This window comes from Somniosus microcephalus, chromosome 13, assembly GCF_052327205.1.
Source record: "Somniosus microcephalus isolate GS21.2 chromosome 13, FLI_Smic_1.0, whole genome shotgun sequence".
NCBI classification, from domain to species: domain Eukaryota; kingdom Metazoa; phylum Chordata; class Chondrichthyes; order Squaliformes; family Somniosidae; genus Somniosus; species Somniosus microcephalus.
The window spans coordinates 191334890-191348633 of NC_140999.1; the positions used below are offsets into that span (position 1 = coordinate 191334890).

Genomic DNA, 13744 nt, shown 5'->3' on the forward strand with positions numbered 1-13744 from the left:
ATGTCCATAAGTGAGAGGGAGATTTATGTATTCCTGCAGTCTATCAGATCTGGTGAGGGCTCTTGGCTTTGTTGCATTATTAAATCTGAGGGGATGGAATGATTTGCGATCCTGGAATCAGGCCTTGGGGTGGATGAGCGATTGTTGTTATGTGATCCATGGGACGGCAAGATTTGAACGCTTGCAGTGTGAGGTGAGCCTTTATTAGATTCCAAGCAAGCAGCAGGCCATTAAAGAGAGAGTCCCCACTCGGTACACGCCTGGCCCCCATCTTGACTCAACCTTCAGCGCGAGGTTTCCTTTCTTTGACACAAGTTTTTGCAGTGCTGGGAAACAGAACCTTACAGCACAGGAGGCCATTCGGCCCATCCTGCCTGTGCGGAGACTTCGGGGACAGCTGCTGAATGATACCAGCCTGGAATGTACATTCAACGCAAGCGGAGTTATGACACACGAGCTGAAATGTTGGCAGAGAACTGACATATAATTTTAATTGGACTGCCTCCAACCTTGCTTTACACCCGGGTCACATGTGACACAGGAATCATTTTCAAAGAATTTACTTGAATGGCGACACTGTGAATTTTCTTTAACTTTTGAATTCTGCGCTCTACCAGGTGAAGGGTTTGAGTGTTGGAGAGTGAGACCCTTTCCACTTCAGGCACACATCAAGCAATCCATGTCCTGTGTCATCCAGTTAGATTGTTTGTAAACCCTCGTAAACTGGAGGCCATCCAAAACTTTGCTGCCTGTATTCTAACTCGCACCACGTCTCGTTCCCCCACCACCCCTGTGCTCGCTGACCTACATTGTCTCCCGGTCCAACAACACCTTGATTTTAAAATGATCATTCCTTTTTTTCAAATCCCTCCATGGCCTCAGCTCTCCCTATAACCTCCTCCAGCCTTATAACCCTCCGAGATCGCTGCGCTTCTCCAAATCAGGCCTCTTGCGCATTCCCAATTTCCATCGCTCCACCATTGGCGGCCGTGCCTTCAGCACTGGAATTCCCTTCCGATTTCTTCGAAATAGTGCCGCGGGATCTTTACACTTCCACCTGAGGGGATCTCAGTTTAACATCTCTTCTGAATGACGGCACCTCCAACAGTGCTGCATTGAAGTGTCAGCCTAGATTATGTGCTCAAGTCCGTGTGACTCGGAGGTGAGTGTGTTACCCACTGAGCCACAGCTGACTCACGTAGGAAGCGACTAATACTGTATTACAGTACCTTTGACTCATTTATTTTTTGAAACTGTAGTCACACTAACATGAGACATAAAAGCACTCAGATGGAAGTGACTACAGAGCAAAGATTTGTGCTTTAAGCAGAGCAATCAAGCTGTATATGCCTCAGACCTCTGGCAGGTCCAGGGAATTTCTGACCTGACAGGGCCGCCCACTTTTATGTTTTCATCCCACACAGTATGACACTGAAGTGAACCATAGTATTACGGCAATAAACTCTAATGCTACAACACTACATTGAACCTTAACATAACAATACAGCTACTCACAGTACTGTAGTTTTATTCCTGTACTTTTGAAATGTGGAAATCAACACAAAAATTAAATAATTTCAGTTCCACTTATCGAGTCTGTCTTCGTTCCACATTCTGTTCTTCCCAAGTTTTCTTTTATATTCTTATATAATTTAACTTCACTGTTACTTTAGGTCTACAATGAGAAAGGCCTGTTTCTGTGGCCTCTCTATCTCTGCAACCTCCTCCAGCCTGACGACCCTCCAAGATTTCTGCACTCTGGCTTCCTGCGCAATCCTGATTTCCATCGCTCCACCATCGGTGGCCGTGCCTTCAGCTGCCAAGGCCCAAAGCTCTGGAATTCCCTCCCTAAACCTCTCTGACTCACTACCTCTCTCGACTCCTTTAAGACACTCCTTAAAACCGACCTCTTTCCTGTCTTAATATCTCCTTCTGCGGCTCGGTGTCAAACTTTGTCTGATTACACACCTATGAAATGCCTTGGGACGTTTTACTACATTAAAGGCGCTATATCAATACAATCTGTTGTTGTCCCACAAACAGCAATGAGAACAACCAGTTAGTCTTGCTACAACTGTGAGACCACACCTGGAGTACTGCGTACAGTTTTGGTCTCCTTATTTAAGGAAGGATATACTTGCATTGGAGGCAGTTCAGAGACGATTCACTCGGTTGATTCCTGAGATGAAGGGGTTGTCTTATGAAGAAAGGTTGAGCAGGTTGGGCCTATACTCATTGGAGTTTAGAAGAATGAGAGGGGATCTTATTGAAACATAAGATTCTGAAGGGGCTTGACAGGGTAGATGCAGAGAGGATGTTTCCCCTCGTGGGGGAATCTAGAACTAGGGGGCAGTTTCAGGATAAGGGGTCACCCATTTAAAATGGAGATGAGGAGGAATTTCTTCTCTCAGAGGGCTGTGAATCTTTGGAATTCTCTTCCCCAGAGAGCTGAGGAGGCTGGGTCATTGAATATATTCAAGGTGGAGGTAGACAGATTTTTGAACGATAAGGGAGTCAAGGGTTACGGGGAGCGGGCAGGGAAGTGGAGTTGAGGCCAAGATCAGATCATGATCTTATTGAATGGCGGAGCAGGCTCGAGGGGCCGAATGGCCGACTCCTGCTCCTATTTCTTATATTCTTATGTTCTTATGGAGGTGTTGGTTAAGGGAAAGATGTTGGCCAGGAAACTTTGCTGCTCTTTGGCTGGTGTGGTGGAATATTTTAATGCCTTCAGTTTAATACATCGTTCAAAAGATGGCACCCCTGACGGTGCAGCACTCCCTTGGTAGTGCATTGATATATCTTTTAGGCTACATTATTATCATAGAATCATTGAATAGAATCATAGAATGGTTACAGCACAGAAGGAGGCCATTCGGCCCGTCGAGCCCATGCCGGCTCTCTGCAAGAGCACTTCAACTAGTCCCACTCCCCCGCCCTTTCCCCGTAGCCCTGCAAATTTCTTTCCTTCAGGTACTTATCCAATTGCCTTTTGAAAGCCGCGATTGAATCTGCCTCCACCACCCTCTCGGGCAGTGCATTCCAGATCCTAACCACTCGCTGCGTAAAATAGTTGTTCCTCATGTCGCCTTTGGTTTTTCTGCCAATCACATTAAATCTGTGTCCTCTGGTTCTCGACCCTTCCGCCAATGGGAACAGTTTCTCTCTATCTACTCTGTCCAGACCCCTCATGATTTTGAACACCTCTATCAAATCTCCTCTCAATCTTCTCTGCTCCAAGGAGAACAACCCCAGCTTCTCCAGTCTATCCACGCAACTGAAGTCCCTCATCCCTGGAATCATTCTCGTAAATCTTTTCTGCACCCTCTCTAAGGCCTTCACATCCTTCCTAAAGTGCGGTGCCCAGAATTAGACACAGTACTCCAGTTGAGGCCGAACCAGTGTTTTATACAGGTTCATCATAATTTCCATGTTTTTGTACTCTATACCTCTATTCTTGAAGCCCATGATCCCGTAAGCTTTTTTAATTGCTTTCTCAACCTGCCCTGCCACCTTCAGCGATTTGTGTACATATACCCCATGGTCTTTCTGTTCATGCACTCCCTTTAGAATTGTACCATTTAGTTTATATTCCTCTCTTCATTCTTTCTACCAAAATATATCACTTCACACTTTTCTGCGTCAAATTTCATCTGCCACGTGTCCGCCCATTCCACCAGCCTGTCTGTCCTCTTGAAGTCTATCACTCTCCTCCTCACTGTTCACTATACTTGCAAGTTTTGTGTCATCTGCAAATTTTGAAATTGTGCCCTGTACACTCATGTCCAAGCCATTAATATATACCAAGAAAAGCAGTGGTCCTAGAACCGACCCCTGGGGAATACCACCGTGTATACCTTCCTCCAGTCTGAAAAACAACTGTTCACCACTACTCTCTGTTTCCTGTCACTTAGCCAATTCCGTATCCATGCTGCCACTGTCCCTGTTATCCCACGGGCTTCAACTTTGCTGACAAGCCTATTATGCAGAACTTTGTTGAACGCCTTTTGGAAATCCACGTACACCACATCAACCGCATTGCCCTCATCAACCCTCTGTTACCTCATCAAAAAACTTGATCAGTTGGTTGAACACGATTTGCCTTTAACAAATCAGTGCTGGCTTCCCTTAATTAATCTACACTTGTCCAAGTGACTGTTAATTTTGTCCCTGATTATTATTTCTAAAAGCTTCCCCACTACTGAGGTTAAACTGACTGGCGTGTAGTTGCTGGGTTTATCTTTACACCCTTTTTTGAACAAGTGTGTAACATTTCCAATTCTCCAGTCCTCTGGCACCACCCCCATTTCTAAGGATGATTAGAAGATTATGGCCAGTACCTCTGCGATTTCTTCCTTCACTTCCCTCAGTGTCCTAGGATGCATCCCATCCGGTCCTGGTGACTATTCTACTTCAAGTACAGCCAGCCTTTCTAGTACCTCCACTTTATCAATTTTTATCCCATCCAGTATCACCTCTACCTCCTCCTTCACTATGTTTATGGCAGCATCTTCTTCCTTGGTGAAGACAGATGCAAAGTACTCGTTTTGTACCTCAGCCATACCCTCTGCCTCCATGTGTAGGTCTCCTTTTTGGTCCCTAATTGGCCCCACCCCTCCTCTTACTACCCGTTTATTATTTATATGACTATGGAAGACTTTTGGATTCCCTTTTATGTTAGCTTATTGTACATTATTGTGCTGTACATCCTATATATGTATGTATGTAATTGCTGGTGCTTGCTTGATTTCCTTATGGGTTCAGGGGAAGATTTTCCCAAAGTTTTTCCTGACATTGGCGAAGGTTTTTTTTCTCCGTTTGTTTTAAAAAAAATAGATTTATGCATCTATGATGTGACCATGTCAGTCTGCACAGTTCTAGGCTACAAATGGCTGAAAAATCATAGAATGATACAGCACAGAAGGAGGCCATTCAGCCCATCGTGCCTGTGCCGGCTCTTTGAAAGAGCTCTCCTATTAGACCCACTCTCCCCTGCCCTTTCCCCATAGCCCTGCAAATTTTTCCTTTTCAAGTATTTATCCAGTTTCCTTTTGAAAGTTATTATTGAATCTGCTTCCACCGCCCTTTCAGGCAGCGCGTTCCAGATCAGAACAACTCGCTGCGTAAAAACATTCTCATTCTCCTCTGGTTCTTTTGCCAATTATCTTAAATTTGTGTCCTCTGGTTATCGACCTTCCTGCCAGTGGAATTAGTTACTTCCTATTTACTCTATCAAAACCCCTCATAACTTTGAACACCTCTATTAAATCTCCCCTTAACCTTCTCTGCTCTAAGGAGAACCATCCCAGCTTCTCCGGTCTCTGCACTGGCTTGTGGAGCTACTTTTCATACAACCAGGCCCGTCCATTGCACGGTGGACCTCACGATCCTTCCCCCACCACTAGCGATGCCAACTGGTGAGGAATTAATTGGACTGTAAAAGGAGAGATGCAGAGTATGGGGAGTGGGGGCGGGGGGCGGAGGGGGGGGGGGGGAGGAGAGAGATTTAGAATTATCCAAGGCAAAAGCAAATTATTGGGCTGAACTGGGGAGAAGAATTCTAAATTGTTAATTAGCTGACACATTTTCATTGTATTTGTAGATTTAACATGAATCAAATCCAAAATTCCCTCCAGCGATTTTGTTGCGAGGTATTTTTGTCCATGCTTCCAGTTTAAAATCAAAGTCCACGTTGGAGAATAATTGGCAATTGCAGTACTGAGAATGATTGCTGCAGTTATCCATTTCATGCAGTGGCTGTTTGCTAGTGATAAAGTAATCACAGTATGCAGCTGAGAGCTTGCGAGCCCAACACCCCTCAGGTGTGTAAATACCAGTCAACGAAACCCACTCAATTAGCAAAAATTAGCTCAAGCCTTCAAATTAAGAAGGAAAGCGGACAAGAATCGTGCACACCACACGCTGGAGGACTTGAGAAATTATCGCGTCAAAGGCCGGGATTTTCTTCCTGGGGGCGAGTTTGCGTCGGGAACGGTAGTGGGCGGGTTCCCGTCCCGCGACAGGCTCCTGCCGGCCTGCTGACACAATTTTCCGCTGATTGGCCGAGTTAAGCCCGCCGTGTGGGTTGCCCGCCCTGATCACAAGGTGTGGGTCTGGTCAGCTGATATTCTGATGAGTTTGCAGCCGGTATATTTAAGGGGGGCTGTTTTCCCCCCATTAGATCTCAGGTCGTTTCTGGTGCTTCTGATTGCTGCTTCTCACCACCATGCCTGCAGAGAAACAGAAGGCAGCTCCCCGCTTCAATGCGGACTCCCTCCATGTTCTTGTGGAGGGAGTCAGAGGACGTGGGGAGGTCCCGTACCCATCTGATGGAAGAAGGAGACCTCCTCAGCAGACAAAGGCAGCCTGGCTGCGAATAGCTGAGGAGGTCAATGCCAGGTCTGTGTACAGACGCACCTGGGTCCAATGCAGGAAAAGTTTCAATGATCTCCTGCGTTCTGGAAAAGTGAGTATAAAAGGTTACTTACTTTAATACTGCCGTGCCTGTCATCACATCCCCATCACTCTGCATTGCTAACCCTACTCCTGCACATCATAACTCAACCTAACACCCCTTGCACCATCCCCCATCCCTCTCTCCCTATGCATAGAATCACTTCCCCATCTAAATATGCACCCCTCACACCTACACTCAAGGTTATGCACTGACAACAACTAACAACTCAAAAGGAGGGAACTTCGGTATGGGAACCCACTCCTTCACAGTCTCCCTCTAAACATCGATCCGATCCATTCTTTACACTCATTCCAATACTCTCACTAAAACTCCACTTCTTTCCCTCATTGCAGGAAAAGAGAGGCCACAATAAGAGGGAGAGGGCAAGAACAGGAGGAGGACCACCATCCTTATCACAGCTGACCAACGCTGAGGAGGCTGCTCTGAAATTGAACGATCGGTGGAACAGCTCGAAGTGGGGGACGGAGAGACGGGCTCAGTTGAACAACCTAGTGATAGAATGCTTCTCCATCCATCTTATTTGACTTTCATGACTGACACATATGGCATCTGATGTCATGAGAAACTGAATGCTCATCATGTGCACAATGGGATGTGTCTGCAATCTACATATCACATGTCTAAATCATGGCTTTACTCTCCCACAGGACCATCAAGAGCCCCCCTCCCTACTGCCCAGGAGGAAGAGCTGGAGGACTTCTCAGAGGATGCTGCGTCAGCAGAAATGATTGCACCCAGCACCAGCGCAGTGGCGCACACCAGGGTGGGTTGTTCGCGAGATAGAGTAGTGTTGTTACCTGGGGTATCACAACACACGGGTGAGCAAGAGCAGATGCTGGAGACAGGGACAGCAGTGGAGTGTCCTAGTCGGAGGCCGCAGGACGCTCCCAGCTCTGCTCAGCTGCATTTAGACACTGAGCCTCCGGGGCCATCCAGAAAGAGAGCAGTGCTGGAGTTTCAGGACCAAGTGCAGGAGGCTCTGACTGGGTTTGCAACCACGGTGACTGCGAGTGTGCAGAGAATGGAGGAGTCCATCTCAAACATGAGCAATGCCGTGGGGCATGCAATGGCGAATGTAGGTCCCGCCACGGAAAGGATGGCAAACTCCATAGAGGACATAAATCGCCAGACTGAAATGAACATGGTGACTCTTCTAAATAGATGGTCAGCTATGGAGGATAGATGGGCATCTATCGTGGATATGAAGCAGAGGTACATGGGTGTCCCCGTTATAAGGACTGTCAGTACAGAGACGGGTCCTCATGGCCCCACTGATGTGCAGCCAGCTGATCTCCAGCTACTTGCTAGCAGTGAAGTGTGGGTGGCCCATGAAAGGGATGATGGTGGGAGGCGACATGCAAGTGGGGGCTCCTCTCCAAGTGCTCCAACTTCCATCCCTTTGCCAACCCCTCGGTCAGAGCCCCAGATGACTGCTGGAGCAGTGATGGCCAAGTCTGCCCCTGTGTAGCCGCAGGAGGAGCAGCCTTTGTCGGGCCATCAAAGGCTCCAAAACCCAGAGGATGACCGCCAAAGGCGTCTAAGCAGGCGCAGCAGGGAAGTGAGCAGGCTGTCTCTACATCTGCTGAAACCACAGGGGTAGCACAACGTAGAAGCACGCGTAAGAGAAAGCTGACACATAAATGATCAGAAGGGTACTCACTTGGGTGTTCTCACAGAATGCAATGTTAAGTTTCTGTTCTTTTATTATGTTGCAATAAATTAATCTTAATAAATTGTATGTTGGCCTTTATTACAAGAGGATTTGCCTATAAGAGTAAAGACATCTTACTGCAATTGTATAGGGCCCTGGTGAGACCACACCTGGAGTATTGTGTACAGTTTTGGTCTCCTTACCTAAGGAAGGATATACTTGAGTGCAATGAAGGTTCACCAGACTGATTCCTGGGATGGGGGTATTGTCCTATGAGGAGAGATTGAGTAGACTAGGCCTATATTCTCTAGAGTTTAGAAGAATGAGAGGTGATCTTATTGAAACATACAAAATTTTTACAGGGCTTGACAGGGTAGATGCAGGGAGGATGTTTCCCCTGGCTGGGGAGTCTAGAACTAGGGGTCACAGTCTCAGAATAAGGGGTCGGCTATTTAGGACTGAGATAAGGAGAAATTCCTTCACTCAGAGGGTGGTGAATCTTTGGAATTCTCTGCCCCAGAGGGCTGTGGAGGCTCAGTCGTTGAGTATATTCAAGACAGAGAATGATAGATTTTTGAATATTAAGGGAATCAAGGGATATGGGAATAGTGCAGAAAAGTAGAGATGAGGTAGAAGATCAGCAATGATCTTATTGAATGGCGGAGCAGGTTCGAGAGACCAAATGGCCGACTCCTGCTCCTATTTCTTATGACAGAACGAACTTGCATGTATATAACGCCTTTCACGACCTCAGAATGTCCCAAAGCGCTTTACAGCCAATGAAGAACTTTTTTGAAGTGTAGTCACTGTTGTAATGTAGGAAACGCGGCAGCCAATTTGCGCACAGCAAGCTCCCACAAACAGCAATGTGACGATGAGCAGATTATCTGCTTTTTAGTGATGTTGGTTGAGGGATAAATATTGGCCAGGACACCGGGGAGAACTCCCCAGCTCTTCTTCGAAATAGTGCCATGGGATCTTTTTTGTCCACCTGAGAGGGTAGACGGGGCCTTGGGTTAACGTCTCATCCGAAAGACGGGGCCTCCGACAGGGCAGCGCTCCCACAAAAGGGCGATAAAAATGCTCGGCAATCCCGTGTATTGAACTGGGAAACAGATTCTATCCGACGAGTTTAAAATGATACTTCCCAGAATTGGGATTTGTGGAAATTGTCTTGGAATGAAATCAAACATTGACGATCACTGGCCAGTATCCAGCCACTTCAAACAAATAGGGACATTGCAACATTAACCCATCAGGGAGTCTCATGAATCTTTATGAGCCAAAACCAAATGTAAACCATTGCAAATCTCTTCCCACAAACACCCTCACACCTAACAGTGTGATAAACATCAGTGATTTACATCACAAGCATTCACAATAGCCTTCCACTATCAGAGTAAAGCTACATCCATCATGACACATTACCTTACAAAGAAAGAACTTGCATTTATATAGGGTCATGTCTATTGGCAACACCAGATTTTTGATTGGTCCCCTTGGAGGACAAGAGACACCCAAGTTTGTCCGGAATGTGCAATTTGATCCAGTCTTGTCAGACTACAGAATGTGGAAGTCTAGTTAGCTTTGTGAAGATCTTCTGTTAATAATATTCTGTAATTGTAATTATAGATGCCCTTGGCTGGTAAAGTAAAAGACATGGGCCTAGAAATTGGCCTCCTTAGCGCCTCCCGTTATCGCCTCCAGGGGGCGATAACAGGGCGCTAAGCACTTACTGACTGGGCATGGCGAGAAGATTGGCTCCCGCTATATTCGGCGGGAGGTTTGTGGCAGCGGTAACACTTTGCGCCCCGATCTCGTTCGCTCGGAGATCGTGAAGACATCGCCGTGCGCATTGCCCCGGTAGCGCCCCGCACCCGAACTTCGGTTCCGCCCCCTGTAGCATCGGCGGGTGACACACCGACAGCTGCAGGAGGCGTGCGTCGGGAGGCCGGGCGCTTCGGGCGTGGGGGGGCGATGATTAAAGGCGAGGTGGCCGAGGTAAGTGAAAAAAATTCTGAAATGCTCTTTCTTTTTTTTTCCAGTTTTCTTCGCCAGCGATCGATCAGACCGGCACTCTGCTGCCCTGCATTGGGCTGAACGGGCCGGATCGCGGCTGTTGTCGGGGACCAGGTAAGTTTTGCCCATGCAGAGCCTGCAGCGATGGCACCTTCCCTTTAAGGGAAGAGCCTTCCAACGCGGCAGTGCTGCACGGCCCAGCGTACAGCGCTGCTCACCCACCGCCCCGCCTGCTACCTGTCGCGCTCCAGGAAGGATGTGGAGCGCCTGATTCCACCTCCTTCCTGGAGCGCAAACCCCGAATTTTTTAAAAGTTGACAAACATTAGCGCCTGGCACTAATTTTTTCAACTTTTAAAAGTTAGCGCCCCAAATGGGACGATACCGAATTTCTCCCCCCTTTAAACTCTAATTAGTGGGTGTTATGAATCTTATGATCCATGAAGAAAGACTCACGAAATAACACTGGATGGCCAGCTGGTGGCGCCGTCCAAGGAGTATAAATACTCGGGCGTGGGCCCAGCTTGCCCAGGACATTTTGTAAACAGGAACTAGTGAAAGATAACTAGACCTCCATGTTTTGAAACAAGTTGATTAAAGTCTTGATTTATACTCGGACCAAGTGTGTAGTGAGTTTTATTACGACAATGGGTTAATGAATCCTTTGGAGTTTTATGGGTTTTACTCTTTCTGGAAGTGATAAAAATTCTTTAATTCTGAATGAAGTGACTGTGTGTGTCGTCCGTGTGTGGTGTGCAGGTGTTTTGCTCATGAGTGCTGCTCCTATGGTAGCTCTGGATTGTTGCAGATTGGACTGCAGGTTCAGGCCGGAACCTTGTGTGGGAGCCGAACGCGATGCAACCGGAGCGCCGAGCTGGCGCGCTTGCAAACCCGTGGGCGGTAATGGCGGCGCCCAGGAGCCGCGCGTGAACTCCATGCTGGAGCCAGAGAACGCGAGAGGCGGCTGAGTGAGCAGGGACACCCTGAGCCCCCAACACCGCCAAAGCCCAGGATCCTCACACACCCTCGCCGAGGCTGCAAGTTGGCAAGCTCGACCAGGTGAGCCGGGGCTTTAAACATTCGTCCTGGGCCCGGGCCCGGCCCGGGTTTCTGCCCTCGGCTGATTATCGCTGGGGGTCCCCCACCCACACCCAGACTCCCACCCCGAGGTCACAGCCTATTGCTCAGGCCTGCGCTCGCCAGCCTGCCCCACCGATCGTTAGCGTTGGTCGGTCAGGGGCCCTCCGGTGCGCAGGCGGAACCGCAACGTCGGTGCGCATGCGAGGTTCAGGTGGGGGCGGGACTTTGTTTAGGCCCTGCCCACCCGCACCCCCCATACAGGCGCAGTCGCAGAAGGACGCAGAAGGCGGTGCAAATAATCGCAGTGTTTCTACAGCGCTTTTCATGACCTCAGGACGTTCCAAAGTGCTTTACCGCCAAGTAAGTACTTTTTGAAGCACAGTCACTGTTGTAATGTAGGAAACACGGCAGCCAATTTGCGCACAGCAAGATCCCAGAAACAGCAATGAGATAAATGATCAGATAACCTGTTTTTTAACAATGTTGGTTGAGGGATAAATATTGGCCCCAGGACACCGGGGAGAACTCCCCCCTGTTAAGTCTGTGTGTTATAGTGAGAATTACTACACAGACCACAAGAGTAAACTTTAACAGGTCTTTACTAGTTGAAGGTCAGGGCGGAACTGCCCAATAAATCATTACACAGCACTTATATACCGGCGTGGTCACCACCGGTATTACAGTATACAGCAGCCAAGATAAAGTAGTGCAACCCTTAAATAGTTCTCTTAAAGGTGGAACGGTTACATACACTACAATCCTCCCTTTTTAGCTTAACAGTATATATTCCCCATTAAACATAACATCATAACATATATACACAACTTCATGTAAAAACAGTTCACAAGTTCAGTCTCTCTGGAGGCTTCCTGACTCGGTCTGGATAACGCCTCGGTGGTGTAATAGTTTTCGGTGATGTAGTAGGTTCTTTTGGCAAGGTCGATTCGGCTTGAATGCCAGTGTCGGGTTCATCTGATTCCAGTATCACCGGATCAGAGGTAGATCCTATGGGTATCTCTGCTTCATCATTAGGCGTATAGAGTTGTGGAGTAGGTTGTCCCTTTTCGGATGACTCTATGATCTGGTCAGCATGGCGCCTTATTATGCTTTCACCAATGTCCACGGTATACATCAGCGGTCCTAGTCGTGTGCAAATAGTTCCAGGCTGCCATTTCTCGGTACGGTAGTCCCGGGCCAAAACTTGTTGACCTATCTGGAAGGTTCTAGTTGGCCTTTCATTCATGCCTTGAAATTGCCGGTTCTCTACGTCCCTTCTGATGTTTGGCTTGATCAAATCCAGCCGGCATCTTAGTCTTCTATTGAAAAACATCATGGCGGGAGTTTGGTTTGTAACCGCATGCGTTGCATTCCTGTACGCCAACAAGAAGTTATCTACCTTATGTTGTAGATTTATGTCTTCCTTACCCATGGCCTTTATGGCCTTCTTGAAGGTCTGGACAAACCTTTCAGCTAATCCATTGGTGGCGGGATGGTATGGGGCGGACGTGTAGTGCTTAACCCCATTGTTTTTTAAGAACTTCTTGAATTCTTCGGACACAAATTGCGGTCCATTATCAGAACAGATCTGTTCCGGCAGCCCATTCCTGGCAAATATGGTCCTTAATACTGTGATGGTTTTTTCCGTGGTGGTGGAGGACATCTTTATTACCTCCGGCCACTTGGAGTGTGCATCCACCGCGATTAAGAACATTGAGTCCATAAATGGACCAGCAAAGTCGATATGTACCCTTTGCCATGGAGATGAGGGCCACTCCCATGGATGTAGAGGAGCTTGTGGTGGGGCGTTTTGGACCTTCTGGCATCCTAGACAGCTCTTGGTCATTTCTTCGATGTCTCCATCGATACCTGGCCACCACACAAACGCTCTGGCTAGGTTCTTCATTTTCACTCCACCCAGATGCCCCTCGTGAAGCTCCTTTAGCACTTTATGCTGGAGTTTGGGTGGAATCACCACTCTGGATCCACACATCAAAGTTCCTCGGCACACTGACAGCTGTTCTCTTCTTTGCGAGAATGCTGGCAACAGTGGTTCGCCATGTGCTGGCCATCCCTTCACCGTTAAATCGTAGACTCGTGAGAGAGTCGGGTCATTTCTTGTTTCCTTTTCGATCGTAGAATTTGTTACTGGTAGACATTCCACTATGGTTGAATGGAACATTTCCACTGGGTCCACTGTAGGCGCCTCTTCTACCATTGGCAACGGTAGGCGTGATAAACCGTCAGCATTCCCATGCTGTTTTGATCCTTTGTATTCTATGTCATATTGGTGTGCCCCTAGGAAAAGGGACCACCTCTGTAGCCTTTGCGCTGTCATAATGGGAACGCCCTTTTTAGGGTTGAATATGGATACCAACGGCTGGTGGTCTGTCAGCAGTGTAAACTTCTGGCCCTGCAGGTAATGATTAAACTTCTTTACTCCCCACACCAGGCTGAGAGCCTCCCTATCTATCTGAGCATAGTTGCGCTCAGCGGAGGTCAATGATCTGGATGCAAATG

General features: G+C 47.8%; 1 protein-coding gene across 1 annotated transcript in view; it reads left to right on the top strand.

The window, feature by feature from the left end:
• The window catches only part of LOC147108916 (uncharacterized), a 76045-nt gene extending 64930 nt beyond the window's left edge, over positions 1 to 11115 (top strand). Inside the window, exons 3-4 of the mRNA XM_086004299.1 lie at positions 10175 to 10250; positions 10956 to 11115. Coding sequence (XP_085860425.1) covers positions 10175 to 10250; positions 10956 to 11115 — 236 coding nt within the window. The remainder of the gene's footprint in view (positions 1 to 10174; positions 10251 to 10955) is intronic.
• The last annotated feature ends 2629 nt before the right edge of the window (positions 11116 to 13744 follow it).